The 26651-nt window shown below is 42.0% G+C and overlaps 1 protein-coding gene across 1 annotated transcript in view; it reads left to right on the top strand.

Annotated features, from left to right (window-relative positions):
- Positions 1–26651, top strand: part of Vsnl1 (visinin like 1) — a 119434-nt gene that overhangs the window by 37628 nt on the left and 55155 nt on the right. The window contains exon 2 of the mRNA XM_031356140.1: positions 11871–12037. Coding sequence (XP_031212000.1) covers positions 11876–12037 — 162 coding nt within the window. The 5' untranslated portion in view covers positions 11871–11875. The remainder of the gene's footprint in view (positions 1–11870; positions 12038–26651) is intronic.

Raw genomic sequence — 26651 nt, 5'->3', positions numbered from 1 at the left:
GCCTGCCCACAAGACTGCCAAGTCAAACACAACCGGAAGGTCTAATTTTAGTCTTCCCTAGCCTTGGCATTGTCCCTTTCAGCAAAGATATTTCTCATGTACCATAATGAACTCCTTTGTTCCAGCATTGCTGGATACTTCACAAAGGCTCATCAAGGACAAGGTGAGCCTAATTCAGAACTGGCCACACATCAAAGAAGGTCAGCATCTCTCTTAGAACCTTTGGGAAATACGACTGAAGCTCTAAAAGAGAGCATTCAGGTGTGTCTCTCCTTCCAAGTGGCATCCCTCCCCACCTTTTTTGGCTTCCTTTTCTGTACCCTCTATTGACTGCTCAGCAACAGGTGTCTTACTCCATCAGGTTAGGGGCTTGAAATTCATTCATTCCCTTTCATTGTTCCTGTTTAAAAATGTCCATTTTTTTCTATACATCTCACATATCCTGGAAAACATACCCAATTAGGTGCTAGAAATGGTTGTCTCATGTATAAGCAGCATCCACAGATGGTTTCTTACAATGACCTGCTCATTGGGGGAAGGCAGAAGGTGTTTTGTATTGTTTTGTTTTGTTTTGTTTTGTTTTGTCTTTTTTATAGAATTGTGGACATGAGGAAGCTGAAGTTCATTGAAAATCTAGGCTTTTGTAAAAGTTGTTCAAATAAACCCTGTCAAGGTTAGATTTATGTGGTGGTTAGGATTTTGTCAATTTGACACAAGCAAAGTGGAAACCTCAACTGAGGAATCACCTCCACCAGACGGGCCTGTGGGAAAGTCTGTGGGGGCATTTTCTTTATCAATGTTTGATGTAGGTGGGCCCAACCCATTGTGGACATACCACCCCTGGGCTGGTGGTCCTGGGTGCTATGAGAAAGCAGGGTGAGCAAACCATGGGGAGCAAGAGCGTAAACAGCAGCTCTCCATGGCCTCATCTTCAGTTTCTCCCTCTGGATTCCTTCTTGAGTTCCTTGCCTGACTTCCCTTGATGATGGACTACAACATGGGATCATCAGCCCAATAAATCTGCAACCCCAGCCTCACAGCAGTTGGCTTCACAGCAACTGAGAAGCAAAGTATCAGTCTAAAGCATGGACCTGGTGCTTCAGACAGTGATGAGCCCCTCAAAGCTATAGAGTAATAGAAGATCAACCCACAAAGTTTGGTGGGACTCTAGAAAAATATATCCTTAGAACAGTGGTTCTCAACCGTCTAATGATGTGAGCCTTTAATATCACTCCTCATGCTGTAGTGACTCCCAACCATAAAATTATCTCCATTGCTACTTCCTAACTATAATTTTGCTACTGTTATGAATCATAATTTAAATATCTGATATGCAGGATATCTGATATGCATGCAACCCCTGTGAAAGCATCATTCAGCCTCCACAAGGGTCACAACCCACGGGTTGAGACCAGCTGCCTTAGATTATCTACGGGTTTTGAAGCCAAAAGATGCAGGCTGAGTTCTCTCAAAGGTAGACTTCACTTTCTAGTAAATCCTTGTTTCCTAGAGCAAGGATGGATAATGTTGTCCTGGAGAAGTTAACAGTTTTCAGGGGCTTCTAAGTTCTTACATTTGTCCTGCAGATAGATGCTTTTCAGCACTTTGACAAGCAAACCTATACCTGGCCTTAGGCACCTAGATGTCCTCGCTCCCTCCCTTTGAATTTTCTAGTTTAGAATTCCAGTTGTTAAACAGCATGAAGCGGTATTTCAGCCTCTACTGTGGTATTCATAATCTCATTCCTCACTTACGTCTAGCAAACACGTAAAATTGTAACCATGGTGCCATCCTGACAGCATTTTTAGTCCAAGATGACTGAAAGAAAGCATCTGAGAGCTGAGTTCCTGGCAGTCCCTGGCCCGGTCAGGTAGACCCTTCCTCTGGTATTATTTCTCCCTATCCCAGCTTCTCTGGGGTGTTGAGAAACACTCCTGTGTTCTCTTAAGTATCACTGTATTCATTTCACTCAAATAACTGACAGTATCAGAAGAGAGGGTCTGTGGCTGCCAGTGAAACCCGAAGTGATGCTGTGAATTGTTTTTAAAACGTGGCCAGTACCGAGGAAAGGCAACAGCACAGTTCTCAGCCCAAGACTGCAAAAACTGATGTTTGCCTGGTAAAATAGAGATTGTATCCTGTTTCTTTTCTGACTGTTAATGTTATAGGCACCCAGAGAGATGCAGGAGTCAGCGAAATGCCAGAATTGTATGGCCAACAGTTACAACCACTGTTAAGATTTTAATATAAACTAGTATGTGCCCAGACTTCCTGTGTATGTAAGCTAGGCACGTGTGTGTGTATATAGAGTAGAGCAAGGTAATACTACACATGCCACTTTGTGGCCTGTTTTCCCAGCTTTCTAGGTTGTTGTGATGTCTTCTCTCCTCTGACTTTTCTTTTGGGGACATCAGGCACACACTTTGTGTTAATCTCAGGTCTGCATAAACTAAAGTGGCAAATTCAAAACCAGATTGGGCTACATAACACACCTGTCTCAAAACAAATAAATAAGAGGAGGATTAATTGATTGATTTCAGCATCACATTTCTTCCCACGAGAACATTTTACTTACAGAAAGCTTTCTTCGTATGAGGATTTGAAAATTATCCGTACTAAAGATCCAGACAGCCAGTCATTCTGGCTTATGTTTGTAACCCCAACACTTAGAGATGAGAAACAGAAGGATCACCCACAAGTTCAAGGGCAACTGAGCCTACAGAGTGCAGGGCTCATAGTTAAACAGATGGCTCAGATGTAAAGGTATTTATTACCAAGTTTGACAACCTAAGTTCAATCCCAACAACCCACATATAAGAAAGAAGATCAAAAAAAAGTAAGAAAGAAAGAAAGGAAGGAAGGAAGGAAGGAAGGAAGGAAGGAAGGAAGGAAGATCTAAAGTCCTTGAGAGTACACACACACACACAATGTAGAAGAAAACTAAAGCAAACAAGTGACCCCATATATGAATTAATGTAAATTTTTAGAACTGCTATAGTGATAACATCTCAAAAGCATGGTAAGTACAAACATCTCTCAAAAGGAAATAAATATACAGTGGCTTGAGATTTGGAGCATGAGGGGTTGAGACACATCTACTGTGCAGGCATGTGAACATGTAACTGGCCCTTCCCATAGGATCAAGGCTCACCCAGAAAACAATGAGAGGATAGCAACCACTGCTCAAGGCCCAACACCACAACGAGGATATGCTGGTGACAGGGGACAGTCTTGGCCTACTCCTTTCTCAGTAGCTCCCTGCTGCTCTGAGATAAGGGCCAAGGTCCCTCCCCACTGGGTCTTGGCAGCACAACCCAGAACACAATCTGTTAGACAGAAGGCTGTGATTATTAATGAAAGCATTTCCTCTGTTACCTCATAGAACCAAGCGAGGCTCTCACCATACCAAAGACAGACCGTTTCCTTTCATAGAAGCCATGCCTCAGAAATACATAGAATGGTTGGATGCACAGGGAAATGAAAATAAGGTGCAGTGTGCAGAAAAGTGGGTGGCTGTTTGAGTCAGTCCCAGAGGAAAGGTCACCAGCTATTAATCAACTCTCACGTCTGTTCAGTGGCTAAGCCAAAAACTGGGTAGAAATCTCATTCCCTCAACAGTTGATACTTCCTCTGGGATGTGGGATCCTCAAATGACTTTTCATACATAAGTGGCCCTGGGGCTTTGGAGGGATGACCTACTCCTGACTCCAGGCCCAATCATATATAAAATAGTTTTATTTGAAGGACACCAGATTATTAGTTACATCTATGTCACTGTCTTGGTTTCATTTGTATTATTGTTATAAATACCCTAACAAAAAGCTTACTGGACTTGTAATCCAGGCTACAGTCCATTGTTTTATGGAAGTCAAGGAAGGAACGGAAAGTTTCGCACCCACAAACAAGAGCAGAGAGAGAACCAACGTGTATCTTTGCTTATGTGTTTGTTTTCAGCTAACTTTCTCCTGTTATACTGTTCAGAAGCCTTTGCCTAGGAAATGGTGCCACCCACAATATACTCCGTCTTCCCACATCACTTAGCAATCAAGACAACCCCCCTCCACCAAGACACACACACTCCCACAGGCCAAATGATCTAGAAATTTCTTCATTGGTATTTTCTTCCCAGGCTATTATAGGTTATGGCAAGATGGTGATTAAAACTAATAGAACATTTACTGTGAAAGAAACAACATAAGGGAGGAAGGTTCTATTTTGGCTCACGAATCAGAGGGTAGGACTAGCCCATCATAGTAAGGAAGTCATGGTGGCTGGAGTAGGTAAGTAGGTCCATGGTGGCAAGAGTCCATGGACTTAATTGTAACATATGAACAGATCAGGAAGCAGTTTGTCTCAGAACCAAATCACCCTCAATACTTGCTCTCCTGAAACTTGTGTACTTCTGCTCATGCAAACCTGGTGAGGTCATCTAGAGTAATTCCTGGATGTTTCTTCTCTTATACAAAATCTGGAAATATACAATTCTCCATATTCTAGATCAGCCTGGTTGCTATGCCTGTGGTGGGGTTAATAATAGGAATTGTGGCTGAGCACCTGCTACTTGGAAGGTGTTTTTGGAAAGAACTGAACATGTCAACTCATTTACCCTGTAAATTATCCCCACATGGAAATATGATTTCTACTTGAAAAGAAGGATTCCCAGGCCCATTGACTGAAGTACCTCACAAAAAGACATCTACTGTATTAATCAGAAGCTTGATTCTAACCGGAGCCTATGTCTAGCACATACTTCCTACCCCCTCATACTCAGTCCAGTAGAATATAATGGAGACATTGAGCCCTGATAGAAAGGAAGAAAAATCAATGAGAAGAAACTTCCAAAGTTATGGACAAGTATTGAGGAATCCATATGGCTTTGGTCTGAGTTATTCTTCTCAGATCATTAAAAAATGCTCAGTGTCTTTAAAACATTAAAAGAAGATGACACTATAGTACATGTCTGCCTTTATAACCCTTTGAAGAGACCTCATGAGCTCTCTTGGGATGTCTAGTAACTCCACTGGCAGCTCCCAGCCTGGGGTCAGGAGTAGGTTATCCCTCCAGAACCCTAGAACCACTTCAGGATTTCAGTCTGTATTCTACATCGGGACAGCTCAGACAGGAACTTGGTAAAGAATGGGTAAGACCGGCCTAGTCAGGGAGGTTTCTCTTCATACCCTGAGCACTTGTACAGACTCTTTCCAATTCTGTAGGGGCCTGCAGTTCACCTCAAGGCCCCAGGTTCAAAGGCATGGGCACAGCAGCAGTGTTCAAGCCTCTTGCTGAGGGTACCGCTGGGCTCTGTTACTAACTCCCTATGTTCTCTGGTATAAGTGCCCTGACCTCCCCAGGTCTGAAGCAAGAACGCAAAGCTGTAAGGTGATTGATCCCTGGGGTCCACTTTTACTTACACCTTCATGTATTCATTACACTTTCCTGAACAGATCTTGTATCACTTGCCCTAACAGCACTACTGTTGCTGCCATCAAAGTCTTTTTTTCCTCATTTATTATAGATCAAATATGTACTTTTGCTTTTTATCTTGAGTCCCTCAGGATGGAGCCTTGAGTCCCACTGCCTATTTCAAGCTTGTGGGCCAGAACCTCAGATGTAATCCCATGAGGTTTTGGGTTTGAGGCAATGGCATCAGAGAATACTGTGAGAAAGGACTTCTCTTCCCTGAAACTGCTTTGGTTCCCAGACAGTACTGAAATGCCAGCCTGCCATCAACACCCTTGCTATCCCCTGAGACATGCTGCTTATGAAGACTTGGCTCTTGGATGAAGGGGAAAAAATGGAGTAGAAATTATCAAGATCTGAAGTAATTGCCTTTATTCAAAAGGAAACTACGATACAATGTTCTGGGCAACTGTGACTCTTAGTTTTTCAACCCTCTCAACATCCTTTAGAAAGCAGCAACCCACAATCACTTGTTTACAGGACCCTAGCGGAATGGCAACATGGGTCGTTTGAACCTCTTTACACAGAGTTAAACATGCTTGGCTATTATAACCTTTGAGCTTTTGGCTTAGGGACAACATACTACAAGGGTCAGGGGTAGAACACCAGCTGGCTCAGTATCCCAGGCTTCTCACCACAGCTCAGCCCCCAGCTGCCTCTCTGATCTAACAGAATCTCTCACTTTCCTGAGTGTCAAATCCTCTAGTCTAAAACCAGAAGGCTTGGACCAGAAGCTTGTAAAGGCAGCTCTCTCAGGCTTCAGTCTTCCCTAAGTATATGGTGTATGCCAGTCCCCAGTACAAGAATCTAGAGCCTACATCAGAGATACAAGGAGGAAGAGGGAGGATTCAGGCAGAGCTTTGGTTCCCTATGTCCTGCACTGCCTGCTGTCATCCCTCCATGGCATACAGTGGTAGGACACAGTTGACTAATGGTGGTACTTATCTGGTTTTCAAGTTGCTGGCTTCTCTCTAAGGAGAAAGGGTCCTACAAAGGCAGCAGTGGTGATTTGTGTGTTTGCATAGGTGTAGTGGAGTTTTTGCCTGGGAATTAGCCACAAATAAAGTCAACTGACTGGTGGGATTCTATCTTTTTGTCTGTCCTCTGTCACTACAGCTTTCTGTTATGACAATCATTTCACCATGCTTCGTATTTAAGGTATGTGTGAGCCTTCAAGGGTGAGACTCATTTTTTCCATTTGTATCCCACCATACCCAGAGCAGACCCTTTCCTGCAGAATTTGCTTAGGAATTCCTGCCCAACTGAGTTGCTTTGGGGAGGGGGTGGGGGTTTTATCTGCTTCTATTTATAAGGCCTCTCATCATTATAGCCATCATTAATACTATATTAAGTATAAGAAGGAAGGACTGAAAACTACATGTAGTGTCATGGAGAAGGCAGAAATGAACAGAACCTTGCATGAGCACTGAAGTATAGACAGGGAACAGGGAACAAAGGGCCATAGCACCAAGCAGCTGACACATCAGCAAGACCAGCTTCTCTGGTTATCTCTGTGCATGGACAAGAAGCCAAGAGCTGGAGCTAAGAGCTAATTTGTCTGAGGCTGAGCTGGTAATTCGACACTAGAACCAGCCTGGCCCCCATCCAAGCTGTCTTCCACCCCACTGTGCATTGTGAGCATTCCAGAGGTTTGAGGCCTGGGTCCCAAAGCCTTTCCTTCTGCTAGGCTGGGCTGGTGTCCAAGCCTGTTTCCCATTGTACTTATGCTGCTGTGTGTCTGCACATGTGGCTTGGCTGCTCCATCTCATCCACCCAAGCTTTATATATAAGTTTTATTAAGATCCAACCAGGCTAATTGCCAAATTACCTGGGAGGAGCTGGCTGTGTAGCTCTGTGTGCCTATTGCAACTCAGCAGGCTCTGGGATGTACTGGGAAGCTGCATATAACACTCACACACACATACAAACACACACACACACACACACACACACACACACACACACAATTATCCTGAAGGGGCTGTGGGTATGAGGGAAGACTTTCTCTCCTACAGGAGCTCCCTGGCTGTTACCGGTAACATATTCTATTCATTATTCTCTAGAATCTGCTACTGGACAGGGTAGGATGTGGAGAGGAAATAAATAAACCTGTGGCAGGACCCCAATTGAGATAGTTGAAGCCTCCAGGCAGGAGAAGATGATGGGCTGTGTCTTAGAGCCAAGGGGTATAAGAGGTCTATGATCTTGCCTTACTAACCCTTCCCTTGCTAATTAACTTAGGGCAAATCACCTTGTCTCTCTGATCTTTGAAGCACTAACAATAAAATGGACATTTTGATAATCTCCTTCTGACAGCATTGGTAGATGGATGAACTTTGCTACTCAAGAGCCTTTTGCACAACAAGACAATAGACAAGCCCCCATCTAGTCTAAGTGCCATTTGCAACTAAGTGGTCTGGACTTTCTGTTCAAGGGTTCCATCCTCACTGACTTCTTGTGCCCATCATGGACCTCAGTCTGCTCCTTTTGTATTCAGTCTTGAGCTTCAGTCTTCTGCATCTCAAGCACCAAGTTCATTTGGTCTTGGGTGGGACTGTGTTTTCCCTTATTGCCTAGAATACCAGTTTAAAAATAAAACACGGTCACTGTCCCCTCCCTTCTTGGGTAATAAAAGTGCTCAAGTGCTGATGGATTCTCAGGTAGAAATAGAAAGTGGGCAAGTGCTGACAAAAGCCAGCCTGAAGTCTGTGATTCATAGTTAGAAAATGTATGCATCCAACCAGACAATGGTGGAGCTAGCAGAGCATCAAAGATCACTTGAGCCAACTTGTTCCCTTTTTAAGTGGAGAAACTGAGTGTGAGGGAAGATGGATTCTCCCAAGATAACAGAGTAAGCTGGAGATAGGGGCAGCATGCCTCGCCTCTCTGCACATCATGGGAACTCTGCTTGGAAATACTATAAGTCTGGCCATCATTTTTACCCCTTCTGTCATTCTGGTTCCGTAAGAAAGATTGCTTGGCTCATATCACTGTAGATCTGAATGAAAGGCCTATGAATGGAAGTGTGCACGTCCATTAATTTAAAAACATTGCTACACATCATCTTTATGTCAGCCACCAAGGATACTGAGGTGAAAGACAAAGACTGTGCCTTTATAGTATTCAAAATTAAAGGATGAGGAAAGACAGGTAACCTGTCTTTATCAGGGCAGGCTATTTTCCACATAGTTAAGCAAAACATTTCTGCCATCTGTGGACTGTATCTCAGACTTACGAGTTCATCAACTCTCTTCATATAGAGATAATGAGACTGATTTTCCTGAGAAAATGCATATCAAATATGTATATCCTTCTTACTGCTCATTCCTCCAAAATGTGTTTGTGGAACATCTAACAGAAATTACCAAGGATGCAAAGATAGGCACCTCCCCCATACACACACCTGCCATGTCTCTCTCTGTCTCTGTGTCTCTCTATCTCTTTCAAAAAGAAAGAAAGGAAGGGAAGGGGGGAAGAAAAGGAGGAATACAGGAAGGAAGGAAGGAAGGAAGGAAGGAAGGAAGGAAGGAAGGAAGGAAGGAAGGAAGGGAGGAAGGAAAAACTTTTAAGAGAGAAAAATCCAGTAGGAAAATAAAGATCATGGAAGCTTTACCAGGAAGGTAGTGCCCTAGGGTGGGCAGTCCCTCCACCATGAAGTTCTCCCAGAAGTGGTAAGATGTGAGCTAAATAAGTGAATTAAAAGAAAATGAAGGAATTTGGCAAGAAGACAAGCAGGGCATCATCCTAGAGAACCTGCATGTCTGTGCAACTCTGTGCTACTCTGTGCTAGCTCTGAAACCTGTAACCACCCATTATTGTAACCATCTAGAGTGAAAAGACAGACTGGAAGGAAGTGAAGTTACTTAGCAAGCAGCAGAGCGTATGCTATACCAGGGAGATGGGCTGTGTGCTGGAGACAAGGGGGCAATGCTGAAGTTTGAGGTGGCAGATCCAGGTAAGGTTGGTGGTTTTAGTCATGCAGCTGTGCACTGCAGGAGGTTAGAATATAAAGGGGGGATTGAAGAAGTGATAGAGCTTAGTAAGGCCTGGGCTGTTGTGGCAGGAGGGTGGATAATGGTGCAATCACTGGAGCAGGCCATAACAAGACTTTATGCAGGATCCACCCACTCCCAGGCACACCTGAGCAACAGCCTTGACCGTGACTGTAACCAAAAGGCATGAAGGTATGCACTTGGTTCTCCAGAATCATGACTCAGAGCCCTAACAATGCCCCTTGTATGTGAAAGAGACATTCATCCTTTCCCAGCCAGTAGGAACAGCTTAAGACATCACAAATGATCCATGAAGAATCCACATTCCCTTAAATTGATACCTAAGTATCTAAAGATATTTGAGGTATGGTTTTTTCTCAACTTTTAACCTATTTCTAATTATTGATTCATAAATATCTACAGAGTGTGTTTTTGATAAATCTTTCTCTAACAAGTCAGCCAATCCAGCAACATGACCCGTCTCTCTTTTTTCCCTTTTTGAAAGTGATTTAGATCTCTCTATCTCTCTGACCCTCCCACCTTTGTCCCTGGTGGCATTGCCATCCTTTGTGTATCTCTGCTGATTCAGTCTAACCTTCAACTCCAGTTTCCAACCCCAGCTCTGCACTTCCTCAGGTGTGTGATTTTGTGGAAGTTACCCCAGTGTTCTGAGTCTCGGGGAGCTATCCTCATCCTTGTTGAAGTGTGTGAAGGGCCTTCTCCAAGCCAACATTATATCCTCAGTAGTTATTATTGTGAGGTTGGATTCTAATCGGTAATGAGGGTTGGTGCTTCTCTACCAAAAAAGAACAAAATAATGGACTGAAAGCTCTGGTGTTCCATTCCATCTTTTGATTATGAGGCTAACAGTGAATTACAGTTTTCTTACCCGGATTAATTAAATCTCACACCTGAGTACCCACTTGATTTCCACATCCAGCTGTGGAGTCCCACAGTAACTTATAATTAAGAGGCACTATCTAATAGGAGACTTAAAAGTGAAATTCAGAGCAAACATAAGTAAAAAGCCTCCACAATGGAGGGCGGAGTTGCTGACCCCGGAGCCCCTTTATCAAACATAGGTGCTTGGAAAATAACTGCACATCCTAAAGTATCCTATGTACTGTCCCGTGCTGCTAGGACAGTGCCAAGGTGAAAGACATGCTCAATGTCAGGGCAGGTTCCTGATAAAGGCTGTATGATTTGCTTTAGGACAAGATTAAAATAATTACAACAGTAAAATATGAGATGACATTTTCCCCTCAGGGCTGTCGCAAGTATAGACCTGCTCAGAGTGCATAGAATAACTGGTCCATTTGGGAACATTCTTTAAAACCTAAATCACTCTGTTCACTAGAACCTAAAGATCTGCTACTTTTTTCCTTCTGGTGTGATCTCATTTTTTCATGAAATTTTCAGTCACGTTGTGGCTTATTGGCCACGATTCAGTTATTTTATTATTATAGAACAACATTTAGAAGGATTTGTAAAGATTCATGATCTAGCAAAAATACAACTATTTGAAGTTGTGACTAGCTATTTATTTCTTGATAGACCATCACAATAAAGCTGGATTTTTATTTCTATCTGCCGATTTATTTTATGAAGAACTTGAGAGAGGACAGTAATTAATATTCCTGTAACTGGAACACCTAGTTAATTACAATCAAGGTGACAATCTGCAGACTCTGAACATGACCTTTCCTCCTACTCTATGCTCTACTCTTGAATACACAAACATAAAACTCATGTAGAAGACATGACTTTGTGCACTGTTATTTTAACTTTGAATGATTAAAAATGACAGGATGAAGCTTAGTCAATAGAAATTCACTAACCAGACTTTTAAAAAAAGCCAATGCCGAAGACAGTCTTGTAGGAAAATGTCTAGAAATGAGATGACTTAGAATTAATGTGACTAATCAAAATTGGCCATTATTATTCTGCTCCCCCCACCAAAAAAATTCCAGGTCTTTGGAACTCGTTCAACTGAGACATCAATGATAGATAATCAGGATTTTCAAATCCCTTCTTAAACATTTGGTTCTTGTCCATATATCCCCCAATACCCCTGCAAAGCCAGTGTAAAATTAAGTGTATAGGTATCAAGTACTGATAAACTGTTTTTCACAGGAGTTGCCAACAAGCTCCTATATCTCTACCATAAACATCAGGAACAATAGCCATCTGGTTTCCATATGAGAGTCAATGCCATGTGACAGGTGACATGATGACAGAATGAGCTGCATAAACCTCAGGCTTGTCCAAAGGGGTTTTCCTGTTCCTGGCTATTCTAGAACTGAGGGGAAGGAAGCAGACGTGGAGGGACTATGTGATTGGACAGGCAAAAATGAGTACTGACCGAATAATCCTCACAGTCACAGTGCTAACTTACTTCTTCAATGTGGTTTTCTGCAGGCAAAATGGGGAAACAGAATAGCAAACTGGCCCCAGAAGTCATGGAAGACCTGGTGAAGAGCACTGAGTTCAATGAGCATGAGCTTAAGCAGTGGTACAAGGGTTTCCTCAAGGACTGTCCGAGCGGGAGGCTGAACCTGGAGGAGTTCCAGCAGCTCTATGTGAAGGTACAGCATTCGAACTGTTTCTTACTCTGAAAGAGCACTAGCTGGTTAGTGACAGCTCTGGTGGCTCTCCATTCTAACCTTTAAGAGGCTGTTTAAGGGGGCATGCATGCATGTGTTAGTATATCTGTGCATGTGTTTCTAGAGATTGAAGCAAATTCTGGACAAGAAAATAATAATTGCTAAAATACTAACTATGGCTTTAGCTAGTGAGCGTCCCTGTTGAGAGAGCCATAAAAATCTCAGACTTAGTGTCTGCTGATCGCACTTGCATAGAGAAATATGTGAAATACACATTTTTTCTCTCTATTCAAGAAAATGTACTTGTGAGCAATCTTTCACCAAGAAAGGTTTGCCTGTCTCCAGGTAAGGACTTAGGGTAACAAAACAACTTGTTTAAAAGCAGAGGATGTTGCATATATTGAATCATCAATGTCTACCACATGGATTCCATATTTTATACTACTTAGAAGCTAATCTTTTCCTGGATATTGGCTATCACCAAAGTAATGTTGGCTACAGCGGTGTCGTTCTAGTATGTCTGAGTTTGTGAACTACTGTGGTTCTAGCACAATCTAGGGCATTCCATCTCATGGACACTTACATAATGTTACACTGGCGGAAGAAATGCAATTTTTTTTGTTTTAACCTTTTCTGACTGAAATACCAAGTAGAAAATGTTGCTTTTTATTATTTTATTATAACAAATGTCAGGGTGAGCTATGTGAATTATCCAGGTGTGTGTGTCTATGTGTGGGAGGTTTGTGTAGCGCTTTGAGGATCTTTAGCTCTGAAGCTGGACATTTACCAGAGTCTCTGATCCAGCACTTCCACTCTCACACATGTTCAAGAAGGGGCATGCTCAGAGCTGCTCTGTATACAGCAACAAGACTGGAACGTACCATAGGAGCATGGAAAATGAACTGTGTCATATTTATACAATGAAATGTACAGCTGTCAAAATAGCTCAACTCCTGCAATGCTGAAACACAAGTACAGAAGTTAGTTTAGGGACTAGACAGAAATAAAATTAAAATGAGCTTTGTAGGACTACAAGTAAGTGTGAGGGTGATAGAAAATGGAAAGTGAAGGAGTATGGAATGAAGAGAGGAAGAAGCAAGGGAGGAGATGGGGATATGACTGTGAGGTAAGGTACAGACTGTGTTAAAGTTTCAGCTATGTTTTAGGATGGTGAGTATGGGGTTGTTTGTTGAATTAAAAGGTTACCAGCTGCCAAACTAAATTAATAAACAGATATTGCATGGACTACTAAAGACTGCCAGGCATTCCAAGTGATAGCTGATCAATTGTGTGCATAGAAGAATCCAAAGAATGTGCATAATATCATATCATCAAGTTTATGTAGAAAGGAGCATATATTGTGCAATACATGTACACATGTTATAATATCACTATGAGAAGTTTATGAGACAGCTTAGCTAGTGAGGACACTTGCCACCAAGCTTGGCTACCTGAGTTTGATCCCCAGAAACTACATGATGAAATGTTGGGAAGAGAACCAAGTTACACAAGCCATCCTCATACCTCCACATATGTGCTGTGGCATATACACACATACATGCACACACATATACACACACAGAGCAGGGGTTACTTTTTCTATTGCTATGATAAACACTCTGGCTAAAAGATTTATTTGGCTTATACTTCCAGGTCACAGTTTCATTGAGGGAAGACAGGACAGGAACTAAAGCTGAAACCATGGAGGAACAGTGCTTATGTGCTTGCTCCTCTGGCTCATGCTCAGTCAACTTTCTAGAGCTATTGGCCAGGAGTAGCGACACCCACAGTGAGCTAGGCCCTTCTACATCAATCAACAATCAAAACAATTCCCCACAGGCTAATCTGATCTGGGCAAACCCTGCATTGGAATTCCCTCTTCCCAGGTGAATCTTGGTGGTGTCAAGTTGGCAATAAAAAGCAGAAAATAAACACACACACAAATATGTGTGTTTATCTACATATGGATCTATATATGTGTGTATAAATATGTATATGTATATATATATGTATACATATATATATAAATTTAAGATCACTATGGCATTCCTAAAAAGATCTAATTAACTAGTCATTAGCATTTTGTGTAGAAATTCCAGGAGACATACCCACTATATAATTGGTATAAATTAATTCTGAGTAGAAGTAGAACAGAGGTACTTCCTAGGTTGTCCAGTGACTCTCCTCCACTTTCAGACTTATATTTTGCCATTTCCTCATCTAGCATTAACCTGCACTTGGAAACTTTTTACTGTCAGCATGAAGGAAAGCAGACACAAATGAGCTGTGTCAAAGTCACCTTCATATCACTGAAGGTCATGATTAAGAGAGCTCAGGGTGCTGCTACTTGTCTAAAACCAAGGGGCTTTTGTCTTTGAAGAAGTAGGAAATGCACTGACATTCATATGCTGCAAAAACCTCAGCTTCAAGCTCGGCTGTGTAAGCACTGCACATTCCTCTGTGGTTTATGCCACACAGAAGCATGTGGACCAGGATCACCGGCCACCCCCATTCCTACTTCAACCCCAAACTCTCACCCTAATCATATCCAGTGGCTTTGCTTCAGAAAAGCGATACAAGACCTTCTAAGCTCTAAATATTCTAGGTAGACTCTAATCTCAGTTCCTTAACAGTGAGACTTGAATATGGACTCTGTTCTTGTGTCAAATAAGCAGAAAGTAGACAAAGTCCTCTCAGCGTCATCCAAGGACAGAGATCAAAGGAGAATCACAGAACTATGCCACATACAGGCACAGAAGTCAGCTCCGATGGGTGAGGAGGAGAATGGGGTTATGTAAGAGGCTCAGGGGGCACTTGATAAGAAATGACTTTTTTTTAAGTACTTCAGAAAAGTGCCAGTGTTCACCAAGACTAGGTTCAGAATCCTGGAGAATGGGTCCTTCAAATAGTTCTTCTCTGTGTGGACTGGAGCAGAACGGTCCTGGAACCAACTGATAGAGCACAGCTTCTAGTGGAACAAAGCTAACTGTAGCCTCTGACGGAGCAAAGCCCACTTCAGTCTCTGATGGGACAAAGCCCACTGCAGCCTCTCATCTCTATACAGCCTCTATTGCTGCTCAGCTGTTTGCCATTCCAGACGTCACCTCGGTTGTTCTAAAAAACAACTGTGATGAAGACTAGGACAGAAGCTAATTAATGGGAAACACTCATCTGCTAGGCCAGGAGCCATGACCCTCATCCTTGCCCTCACAATGAAAGCCTTTTTTGAGTTTCAAATGTAAAAGAACATCTTCATTAAGTAAACCTTTAACAATTGGAAAGCAGAGGTTTAGAAAAATAAGGCAAATTTCTTAGCATCATGAAAGGCAAAAGCAGAATAAGCATTAAAGACTGGGGATGCTCAGCACTGTGGGAAGCCACCTGATTTTGACCTCTAACCTACACATCACACACACACTCATATGTAGGCATATACACATGAACACATCCATACCATATACACTATGCACACATATACATAAACAAACATTACCTACCCTGCAGCAGGAACAAACATTACCTACGCTACCCAGAGTAAGGTATCCCAGTGCAAGTCCTAAAGAACTGTAGACAGAATACGCTACAGGATAAATCTCAGAGAAAGGGAGCTCACACCTCTGAGAAGGAAGGGAGTCCTTTAAGCAGTTAAGAGAAGTTACCTGGCCTTGTCTCTAGCCATCTCTGTGGAGTTGTTTATAAAGAGAGTACCTGAGGGCATCTCACTATCTTGATGTAGTATAATTTATATCCTTGCATGTGTGCCTGTATGTGGTGTTGCCCTCTATTAGAAACCCACTTCCACTCATCTACAGGAGTGAGCTTGATGACACAGATCCAGACTTGGTGCCTCCCAGTTTGACACAGGTTTTATTCTTTAGAAATGTAGACCATAGTCATGACATTGCAATCATCATAAACCCAACAGTGAGCGGGGAACCTGCCACAGAGAAGCATTGGGAAGTATTGTTTCTGGTTACATTGCTCCTTCTTGGGAAGCCCTGTGGTGAAACCATCTCCAGACAACTTCAAGACAGTTGCCCTTGCCCTGCAGGATCCACTAAGTTAATACAGAAGGTACAAATAAGCACTATTTCAGAATGCAGTCATTCTGAAATGACTGAAACATGAAACATCTTCATGTTTGGTGATGAAACAAAAATGGAGAGGAGAGACGCTAATTTAAAAGTGGACTGTCTGCACAAGAAAGTAACTAATACAGTGAGTGGTAGAATACTTTGCTCTTAATCTTAGAAGACAAAATACTCATTAGATGATAGGTTTTTGAAGGACCTCTTATCAACTGCACTCTGTCCCCTCTCTGCTGGTACACTGTCATCTTATTCCTTAGTACCCATGAATTTGACTGTATTCAGGTGTAGGGACTTTAAAGAACTGATTAACTTAAAGCAAGGTAAATAGAGTGAACAGACCCCCCCCCAACTCACTCTTACTGTGGATGGGAATTTTGTGTGATGGTTTAAGTATGCTTGACTCAGGGAGTGGCACTATTAGGAGTTGTGGCCTTGTTGGAGGAAGAATGTCATTGTGGGTGTGAGCTTTGAGACTCTCCTCCTAGCCACATGGGAGTCAGTCTTCATCTTAGTGGCCATTAGATGAAGATGTAGAACTCTCAGCTTCTCCTGTATCATGCCTGCCTGGATGCTCCCACGATCCCACCTTGATGATAATGGACAGAACCTCACTGTGAACCAGTCCCAATTCAATGCTGTCCTTATAAGAGTTGCCTTATAGGTGTCTGGTCACAGCAGGAAAACCCTAACTAAGAGACCTTCACACAGGATAAATTGAGAGAAGACCTTGAAAATACTAGAAGTCACAAGGAGAGACCTCAGAAGAAATCAGCCCTGTCCATGCCTTGTTAAGGACTTGTATATAGCCTTCAGAACCATATAGCATAGCATATTTCCCTTGTTCAATCCATCCAGTATTTGGTATTTCATTTTGGTGGCCCTAGAATATTAGTATGGTCCAGTTTCCTTTGTTGTTGACACATGCAAACTCTTAGCCTTCTTCAACTAATAAAAGGGCACCCTATGAAGAGCACTGGCTCCCTGCACACCTAGGACTTTAGGCGTCTCTGGTCACAAAAGTTGTACCAAATGATGTGGTATGCTCCCTACTCCCAGCACTGATACAGCTAGGCTGAAGAGAACTATATTTTGTAAATAAGAACCAAGTACCTGATTTTCTGCCCATACGAATTTCCACTTTCCAACAATCATTTTGATTGCCAAGCCAAGATTACAAAATTAAGATAGTTTGCCATTTTAATCCATTTTCAGAGAAGCTGCTGCAATTTTCAAAAATAATCAGACTGTGGAGATGAGCAAGCAACCATCTGAGGAAGGAAGTGCCCTCTCTTGGGATCCTTAGATCCTCATCTTGGTTAGATTAAGTCTATTTCTAATCTGCTTTGCCACTGTGATATCAAAGCCAAGGAACAAACCTCGCAGAGTGTGGGGGAGTGGACAGACTCCTGAGTGAATATGTATTGTTGGCATGAGCAGCCATTTCAAGGACCCTCCTACTTCACACCCATGTGAATGGCAAGGCTCTACCCTGTTCTGAATATAGATATTGACAGTGTATGCAGAAAATATCAACCACTGCTTCCTTTTTCTGGATGGCTGCAGCCTGAGCTCATTCCCTACAGAGACTACTAAGATTAGCTAACTCACCTTATCCTTCAGCTGCGTGTGTGTGTGTGTGTGTGTGTGTGTGTGTGTGTGTGTGTGTGTGTGTGTGTGTGTGTGTGCATGTGTATGTGTAATGCTCTGGGTTTCCATGCTTCACTAAGAGCAAATGGCCCACCTGATCCCAGCTTTTCTGTACATGTGTTTGTCATTTCTTCATTCACCCATCTCTCCAGTCAGGTCAGTTCCAATGCCAGGAAGATATAGCAAAACAAGTCCTACAAAGAGCCCTAAGCAGATGTTGATACACATTTGAAGTTTGACTTCAGGGGACTTGTGGGTTGTCTCAAGGTGAGTTATACAAGTAGTACAGGATCAGTTAAAATAGTTTTGGCATCTAGAGACTAACAGATGTGCGGTTCAATCTCAGTTAGGCTACACATGCCAATTCCCTGCCTCCTTGGATCTGTTTCCTTATTTATAGGTGAAAATAATAAGCTTTGTCACCTCACTTGGAGTCCCAAAGATAAAGGAGGTGAAAGATATTTACAGCTTACCATAAACTGTGTTTGCATCGTGTGTGATCTACTCTTTATTCTCAGAGAACCAAGGCTGAAGTGGGTTTTACCTCATGTGCCAAGTTTGATGGCAGTACAGGAAGATACATAGAGTAGACTTGGACTTTAGGAAGGTTCAATAGAGAATGAAGCTTTAATCAAATGATGATAGCCACTATGAATTCTAGAATGGGAGAGTGGGGTCTCAGGACACAGCCTGAGCCATCTCCACTTACACCATGGATTTCCACACACTGAGTACTGTACCTTCCCAGGAACAAAGAAAGCCTTTCCCACAGCCAGGTGCTAAAGTGAATGTGGATTGTATCAAGGTGTGTGTGTGTGCGTGCGCGTGTGCGTGTGCATGTGTGTGTGTGTGTGTGTGTGTGTGTGTTTGAGAGAAAAAGAAAGTGCATGTGTGAGTATGTGTGTGTATAAGTGTTTGTTTGTATATACGTATGTGTATGTGTCTGTGTATTTGTGTGTGTGTGTACGTGTGTGTGTGTACATGTGTGTGTGAGGGGGGTTACATATATGGAGTCATTTCTTTCCACCTTTATGTGGGTTCAGGGACCAAACTCAAGTCATCAAGTCTACATAACAAACACCTTTACTCACTAAACTATCCCAGAGGCCACTGGGTGTTTTTAAAAAATCTGTCCCCCACCGACCACTCATTATCCTAACCCTTACACCCTGCTCCAGAAAGGAGACTTGCTTACTCATTTCCTATGGCTTGTCATTTCCCAGAGACAGCCAAAGAGCTAAGCGTTTGGCTAGACTGCAGTCCAGGTCTCCTGAGCCTCCACTATGTCACTGCTCTCTTCTCAAAAGAACGTTAGATGTTGGCCAGGCAAAGGATGGCAGTACCCTGGAGTGCAATTTGATCATCACTGATCCAACAGTTTGAATTTTAAATAAAATTTATTCACACATAACAGGCAAGTGCCTGCCAAATCATTCCATGACCCTCCAAATGGTCATTTCCTAAAGAGTTTCTGTAATTTGGTGTTAGAAAATGTTCTTCCAGCTCCTCCAATGATGAGCAATTTCTCTGCCTGGCTCATTCACCCATTCATATACCGTTTCCTTTGTTCTTTCTGTGGAGTCAGTGCTGTGGAGATATGCCTTGTCTTCAGGAAGCTTCAAGCCTAGAAGAGCTGGAAAATAGGTTTATTTTCACTTTGCAAAATCTTCTTAATTTGCACCAAAATGTATCAGTGAGGTTCTAAAAACTTCTCTAGACCAGGCATATCCAACCTGTAGCCCATGGGTTACATGTGTCCTAGGATAGCTATAAATGAATTTGGCTCCATAAATTTGTAGAGAACATCATTCATATGTCAAAAGTTTAAACAACCCTCTGGGCTAAAAGCATACAAGTCTACTCTGGAAAAAGTTATTGACAGAACTACCCAGTATCAGATATTACAACAAAGTAAATGTTACGTGGCCTGGCCTGATGATTCAGTAGGGGTAAATGCTTGCTGCAAAAGTATGAGGGCCTGATACAAAGACTCAAAAAACACATAAAAAGCAAGGAGCATATGAACATGCACCTGGAACCCTAGCATATAGATCTAGCTGGTTGACAGCCTTGATTCAGATTCAGTGAGAAACCCTTTGTCAAATGAAAGTGGAAAGCAACAAAGAGGACACTCAATGTCTGCTTTTGATCTCCAAGTATGTTACCATTTACGAATAGACACATAGTCCCATCCATATGCATATACCACCATCTACACACTACATGAACATACGCATATATAAATAACATAGATAAATTTATTGAGATAGAAGCACCTGAGTATTTTGTAATAAATACATTTAATAAAATAAATACATTCAACTTAATAATATATTCAGAAAGTATCCTATGGGTCTCTACATTGATTTAGGATTCTACTTTCAATTTTTGCTCTTATGATTTTAAAGTCCACCTTCTTGAATTCAAGACATTCTTTCTACAATAAATACATAATATATACATATATGTAATAAATATATGATTGCACTATAAACCTTTGTTTTAAGAACTTTGTCTTGTCTGGTTGCTGCCTAACCTTGGACAAGTGCCTTTATCAGGTTATAAGCCACAGCATCTGTATAAACCGAGATGTTGCCCTGTGTCAGTGGCTCTTAAATGTCAGCACTGGTCGGTCGCTTGGGCTGATTGTGCAATTGGCGGGTACACGAGTTCACTCCTCAGGGTTGCTAACCTCAGGTAGCCACAGTGGAGAAAATGCATGGCTAAAATATTGATAGCGTGTCTCGATATTAAGCAAGAGCTATCCATTGGTAGGCTTTGAGAATTCTATTACCAGTAAATGACAATGCATGTATCTCTCTCAGCACAGCTTTTATTGGAGTAGCCCAAGAAATCACAAAGAGTTACAAAAGATGCTTTTAACCATTGATGGAACATTCTACATCCCTTGGCACTAGTTGTTGACTACTAATTGTGACAAAGAAAGGACGAAAGAAAGAAAGAAAGAAAGAAAGACCTTCTCCTAAACTAATCTTTCAAATTAGCTTCAATGGCAATAGAGATTTCTGGGCTGAGGAAGTGACTCTGCAAGTGAGAGAACCTGTGAGAAAGTTTGAAGACCTCTGTTCAAATCTCCAAAACCTGGATTTAAAAGCCAGTTGTAGTTGTTATGTGTGCCTGTAACCCCAGAACAGAGACATGAGGATCCTCCCTACAGCTTGCCATCCATTACCCTACTTCCACATTCAATAAGGTATCCTACCTCAAGGGAACAAAGCTGAGAGTAATAAAGCAGGGTGCAGCCATTATCCTCTTCTAGCCCCCTTGTATACTGCACATGAGTGTATATACCACACATATACACTATGCACACAAATGCACACATGCACAAAGAGAGAATATAATTTTTAATCCTCACTTTGTTCAACACATCTGTTTGCATGTGTTTGTGTATGCAACACATGTGCATGTATATATGAGTAAGTAAACTATTGCTGATTCACTCAAGATCTAGAATGAGTTGTTTCCTTGAGAGGTAGCTCTTTGTTGGTACAACTGGGGAGTCATCAAGACCTTGCTTTTCCAGGACATATTTTATTAAAAGAAGCAATGGATGACTTTCATCTTGTGTGGGGCGGAACATATATGTGTGTACGGATGAATGGTTTGTCTGAGAGGTGTATGAATGTGTTCATGGTTTGTGGAGGCTAAAAGTCAATGTCAGATGTCTTCCTTAGTTAATTTCCACTTTATATTTTCAAGACAGGGTCTCTCACTGGACCTGAAGCATATCAGTTTAGCTAGGAAAATAAGCTCTGGGGTTCCACCAGTTTCCACCCATATCAGCACTGGAGTTACAAACATACACTACCATAGCCAGCTTTTATGTATGTGCTGAGAATTCAAACTCAGGTCCTCATGCTTGCCCAATAGACATTTTCCTGTTTCCAACTGACCTAGCTTCCTAGTATCAACCAATGGCTCTCAAATCAATTTTAATAATAGAATTTTTGCCTTGAAAAAATTGGGGGATGATCAATTTTCAAGGAGTGAGATTCTGCTTTTTAATCAGAAGTAGCTAAGAATAGAACTTATTAAAATATTGTTGGACAGACCTATACACAGATGTGTTTTGATCCCTTAAGGAAACTGTTTCCTGTTACATAAGACATAATGTCATCTCGACTGGGCAGTGAGGATGTTGTAGCTCTTAGTGAGAAGCTTGGAATTCATTTACATTTGGAAGGTTTGCCAACATGACTGAGGCTGCACTTCAACTTGAATTAATGTGGAAAACAAGAACTAGGGCTTAAATCTCAAAGAAAAGACAATAAGGAGAGAGTCTGGGAAAATACAATTCTGTGTATTTCAATTGCATTTCATTGAAGTGAAGTCTGGAGAATAATGAGCTACCAGTGTGGCTTGAGTTAGAGATAGCACTCACCCCCAGAGAGGTCCATGTGATAACCTTCTCCTGTCTCGGGGGTGTGAAATCACTTTGTGCGGCTTCTCCATCCTGGGATTTGGCTTTCCCATGATAAGGTTGGTGTACTTAAAAGGCTATTGATAATTCTGCCACCATCACATCCTAAAGGAATGCTTTTACACCATACCTCAGCTTAAGATTGAAAAGAGTGCCAGCAAGTCCCAAGTCCACACTTTCCTCCATTTTATAAATGGGCACCAAGATATGTGTGAATGGAACAGGGATATCCAAAATAGATCCACAACACCAATTAATACCCAAAAGGATATATCTGATAGTGCAAGTGTGAAGCCCAATAGACCTGTTCTCTGCTTAGTTATCTGCAGCCAGTTGTCTAAAAACAGCTTATTGTCTGAAATAGACCCAGAGAAGAATAAATTGCCAGTTTCTCTTAGGAGGATGTAGTTGACCATGCAAATTCATATATTAATCTGCCAATGTAAGGCTGCTTTGCTTCACCAGATTTTCTGACCCTTTGAAATTATGAAATTGTATTGTTCTCAGTGGGCTCAGAGACACCATGGGTCTTTTATTCAATAGGCTCACCTCCATGAGAACCTGTACTCACACTTGTGAAATGCCCAGTGAGCTTCTGATAGAAGAAAGCACTTGATCTCACTGATGATTCTCCCTCTCACCTCCCTTCTGTTTCTCCACTTGAAATGGTTCTTAGCCTTTTGCCACTTTTCTGTCTCTTCTCTGAGGGTCATTGTGGAATTTGTGACAGTAGTCTTATATCTGTGCTCATGTTACTATAACTTGGGCCCTGCCCTGGATGCCCAAAGATCAAACTGAGGCCTATTTTCACTGGGAGAAAAGGGGAGAAGTCAGTTGTAAAATAAGCCTAAAATTTCCAAGAACCTCATTATTTCTAATTTAGGGAAAATGATATGTTTGTCAGTAATTTTCAGAAAACAATTACCAGTGTTGTCCATAGAAAATCTATAACTTATGAAGAACCCTGAGGCCAGAAGACTTGGGATCAGGCATCCATAGTCCTGTAAGCTTCCCAGCCTAGAGAAAAATATGACAGCCTGAATAAATGGCTAAAACAGAGAAAGGAAATATATTTATGCAAGACAAGTACCAATTGTCTGGTCTAAGAAGTTTCTAGATAAAGAATTGGGTCAATTTCATTACATCTTGAAATCAAAGTAGAGTTTGCTGCCTCAATAATGGGATTCATAATAAGAAGATTAAAATTAAAATTCCCACAATGGCAGCTGCTTAGTCCATGGGAGATACTACGACAAAGTACCTCTAATTGAGTAGTTTATAAACAATAAAAATTTACTTCTCATAGTTCTTGGCACTGGAAAATGGAATGGCATGGTAGTCCTATTTTCTGATTCATAAATGGTGCTTCCTCCCTTTTTCCTTTCAAGGTGGTAGGGACCAATGTGCTCTTGTGTGGTGGGGGGAGGAGGCATGCACATGCCACAGCACGCATGCAGAGGTTAAAGGGTAACTTCCATCTCAGTCTTGCCCTTTATCATATTTGAGACAAAGTTTTCTATTGCTCACCACTACATATACTGGGTTAGTTGACCACAAATTTCTGGGGATTCTTCTGTATCCATCTACCACCTCACATTAGGTACCAGTTATAGATACATGCTACCACATCCAGCTTTATGTGGCTTCTGGAAACCCAAACTCAAGTGCTTATACTTGCATGATGCCTTACAAACTGAGTCTTCTCCTTAAATTCTCTCTAAGGCATTTTATGTAAGACTATAAACCTATTCATAAGACTCTTATCTCCATGACCTAATCACAACATAATACCATCACCTTCAAATACAGAATTTCAGCATATGACTTTGGGACATGACCTAATCACAACATAATACCATCACCTTCAAATACAGAATTTCAGCATATGACTTTGGGAACTCAATCATTAAGCTCATATCAAGCTTGAAGACATGGGGTTAGTGAGGGAAAGAATGAGATATTTTTTGAGGTTGTCTAAAATGTCAGATAACCAAAGAGGTCTCAGGGTAAAAGTAGGGTGGGAGATGAGTGAGTTTAGATCACAGAGGTCATTGATAGCACAAAATGCCTAAACCTTAAAGGTTGTTTACACAGCCTCCAGATGAATACTAGAAGGCAGCGGGAAAACCCTTGCCAGGATATGCTTGAAGAGGAAGACCACAGATGGTGGTCTATCATTGTGTTCTTTTAGAACCACGAAATAAACAGTACCAACAATTACAAGTTACTTTTTCTCCTTCCCATGCTCCTAGTGCTACGAAGAGAAAGCCTCAGGAACTCTTGTTGTGCCCTCCCATAAATGGATGGTGACAAGCATGACAAGTTTTTCATCAAGCACTTGTCTGTATCTTGTATGTATGTATGTTTCTAATCTCAACAATGGAGGGTCAGCATGAACACCCTATACCATAAGGGAGCACAAAATGCTAAATTAGTTTGTGGGAGAGTCAGGGCTTTGGAGGCTCAAAGGAAGAGAAGAAGGAAGTCAGCAGGTAAGAGAGTCTGGCACAGCTCTGTAAGAGGTGGAATGGTAGGAGCTAAGGTTGAGACTTAGTAAAGATATAAACAGGAGAGACAGAGACCACCCCTTTTCAGAGTTGGTAGTGAGCAGGAGGAGCAGAGAGGGTAAGAACCCAACCTTGGAAAGGTAGGCCCCTGGCCAGGGCACATTAGAATTTCCTGTCAGCTGTTCAGAGCCACAGGACTGCTCCATCATTGAAGCTCAATTCTCAGAGATACCTGCCCTATGGCACCTCTTGCTTAAGGAATGAGCCTGTCTTGAGCCTCTAGACCATACAGAGTTCATGAAGACTTGCCAAGAAAGATGTGGACTTACTGGTTTTAAGTCAAGATTTAAAAATGGTAATGCACATATTCCCATAATGGCTATGTGGGTTTCCTGTCAGTCAGACCCTGGTATTATTTTTTTCTTCAAGGTGAAGGAAGGTCATTGTGCTTTAGGTGAAAAACCAAAGACAAATGGGCCATCCTATCAGTGATGTCCACCACCTCTTCAGAGAAAAGAACAAAATGAATGCTGTCCTTTATTCATTTCCCTGTATATGTTTCCTATCACTAAGGGTCACAAAGCTATGAAGTAAAGTTACACACATTATCACTGAGCTTTTGGATCTCTTCACCAAAGGCACAGACAGCCACTCTGATCCTGTGCTGGGTAACATCTTAAAACATGGGTACAGAAAAACAAAAAACAAAAAACAAAAACAAAAAAACATGGGTACATTAGAAAGTATGACCACTGAATAACCCAGGTGCTGCCCACAAGGAGCAGGAAGTTCTTGGGCAGGTCCTTCATCTTCAGATCCCACAGCTGTCAAGGGTTCTTCACATCTATGAAGATGCCTGACTATGAAATGTCCCCCATGGGCTTGTGTGTTAAACACCTAATCTCCAGCACTGTTTAGGGGAGTCTATAGAATCCTTAAACCAAATCAGTCTCTTTCCTTTCTATTTAGCCACCAAGAATCAGCCTTAGGCTTTCTGACTCCACAGAGCCATCCACCTTCATTATGAACTATATCCCCTCAAAATGGTGGTCCGGAATAAATCCATCTTCTCTTAAGTTTGCTTCTTCCAAGTATTTTATCATAGCAACAACCAAATCAACTAATGCAATGTCCAGGTTACAAGCACCTACCATTCAAGTATTTAGTAAATGCTAACAACCCTTCTCTTTGTGGCTGGAATGTGGTGAGATCATGAGAGAAGACTCTATCCTCATTATACACATCTTCCTCTTTGTTCAGCCTCAAGTCTCCACCTCAAGTGGCAACTGTCCCTTTTCCAATGTTAGGAGGCCATCTTGGCTTTCAGTGCATGCATAAGGGCCTACCACAACACCCTACACCTAGTCCGGTCCAGCCACCACTGCTCCTGTATAAGTGGAATGGGACTGAGAGCAGAGGCTACACTGGTGCAGTTGACAAGGAATCTGTTTAGTATCTAGAGTTGTGGGCCAGGAGAGATGAAACATCTCTGTCTCTGTGCTACTATGATAGACAATGTCATATTGACTGAGGAGAAGTGCCAACCCAACTCCCCAACAAAATACACTGGTGAGGCCAATCTTAACAGGCTCTGATACTCCTTGAAAGAAAAAGCACCCAAATAAATGCACAGAAGAGTGGGGTGAGAGTCAAGGAACCCTGGTGCCTGGGCAAGGATCAGCTGCTAGCAAGCTCTGGAGTCAGAGAGTTACGGGGCTCTCTAGGAGTCTAGGTTCTTGGTCTATTAAGGAATAACTGTGACTATGTGAAAGGATTTTTTGATCTCCTACTTCGTTCTGGAGATATAGAAAGGAACACAACCCTTAGAAACATAGATGGGAGAGAGCACATTAAGCCAGAGACCCGGGCAGGATCCCCTGTTGTCTCTCGGGTGAGGTTCTGAGTCT

The sequence above is a fragment of the Mastomys coucha genome, unplaced genomic scaffold, assembly GCF_008632895.1.
Source record: "Mastomys coucha isolate ucsf_1 unplaced genomic scaffold, UCSF_Mcou_1 pScaffold6, whole genome shotgun sequence".
NCBI classification, from domain to species: Eukaryota; Metazoa; Chordata; class Mammalia; order Rodentia; family Muridae; genus Mastomys; species Mastomys coucha.
Note: the sequence above shows the minus strand (reverse complement) of the source record. Positions and strands in the feature narration are given on the sequence as shown.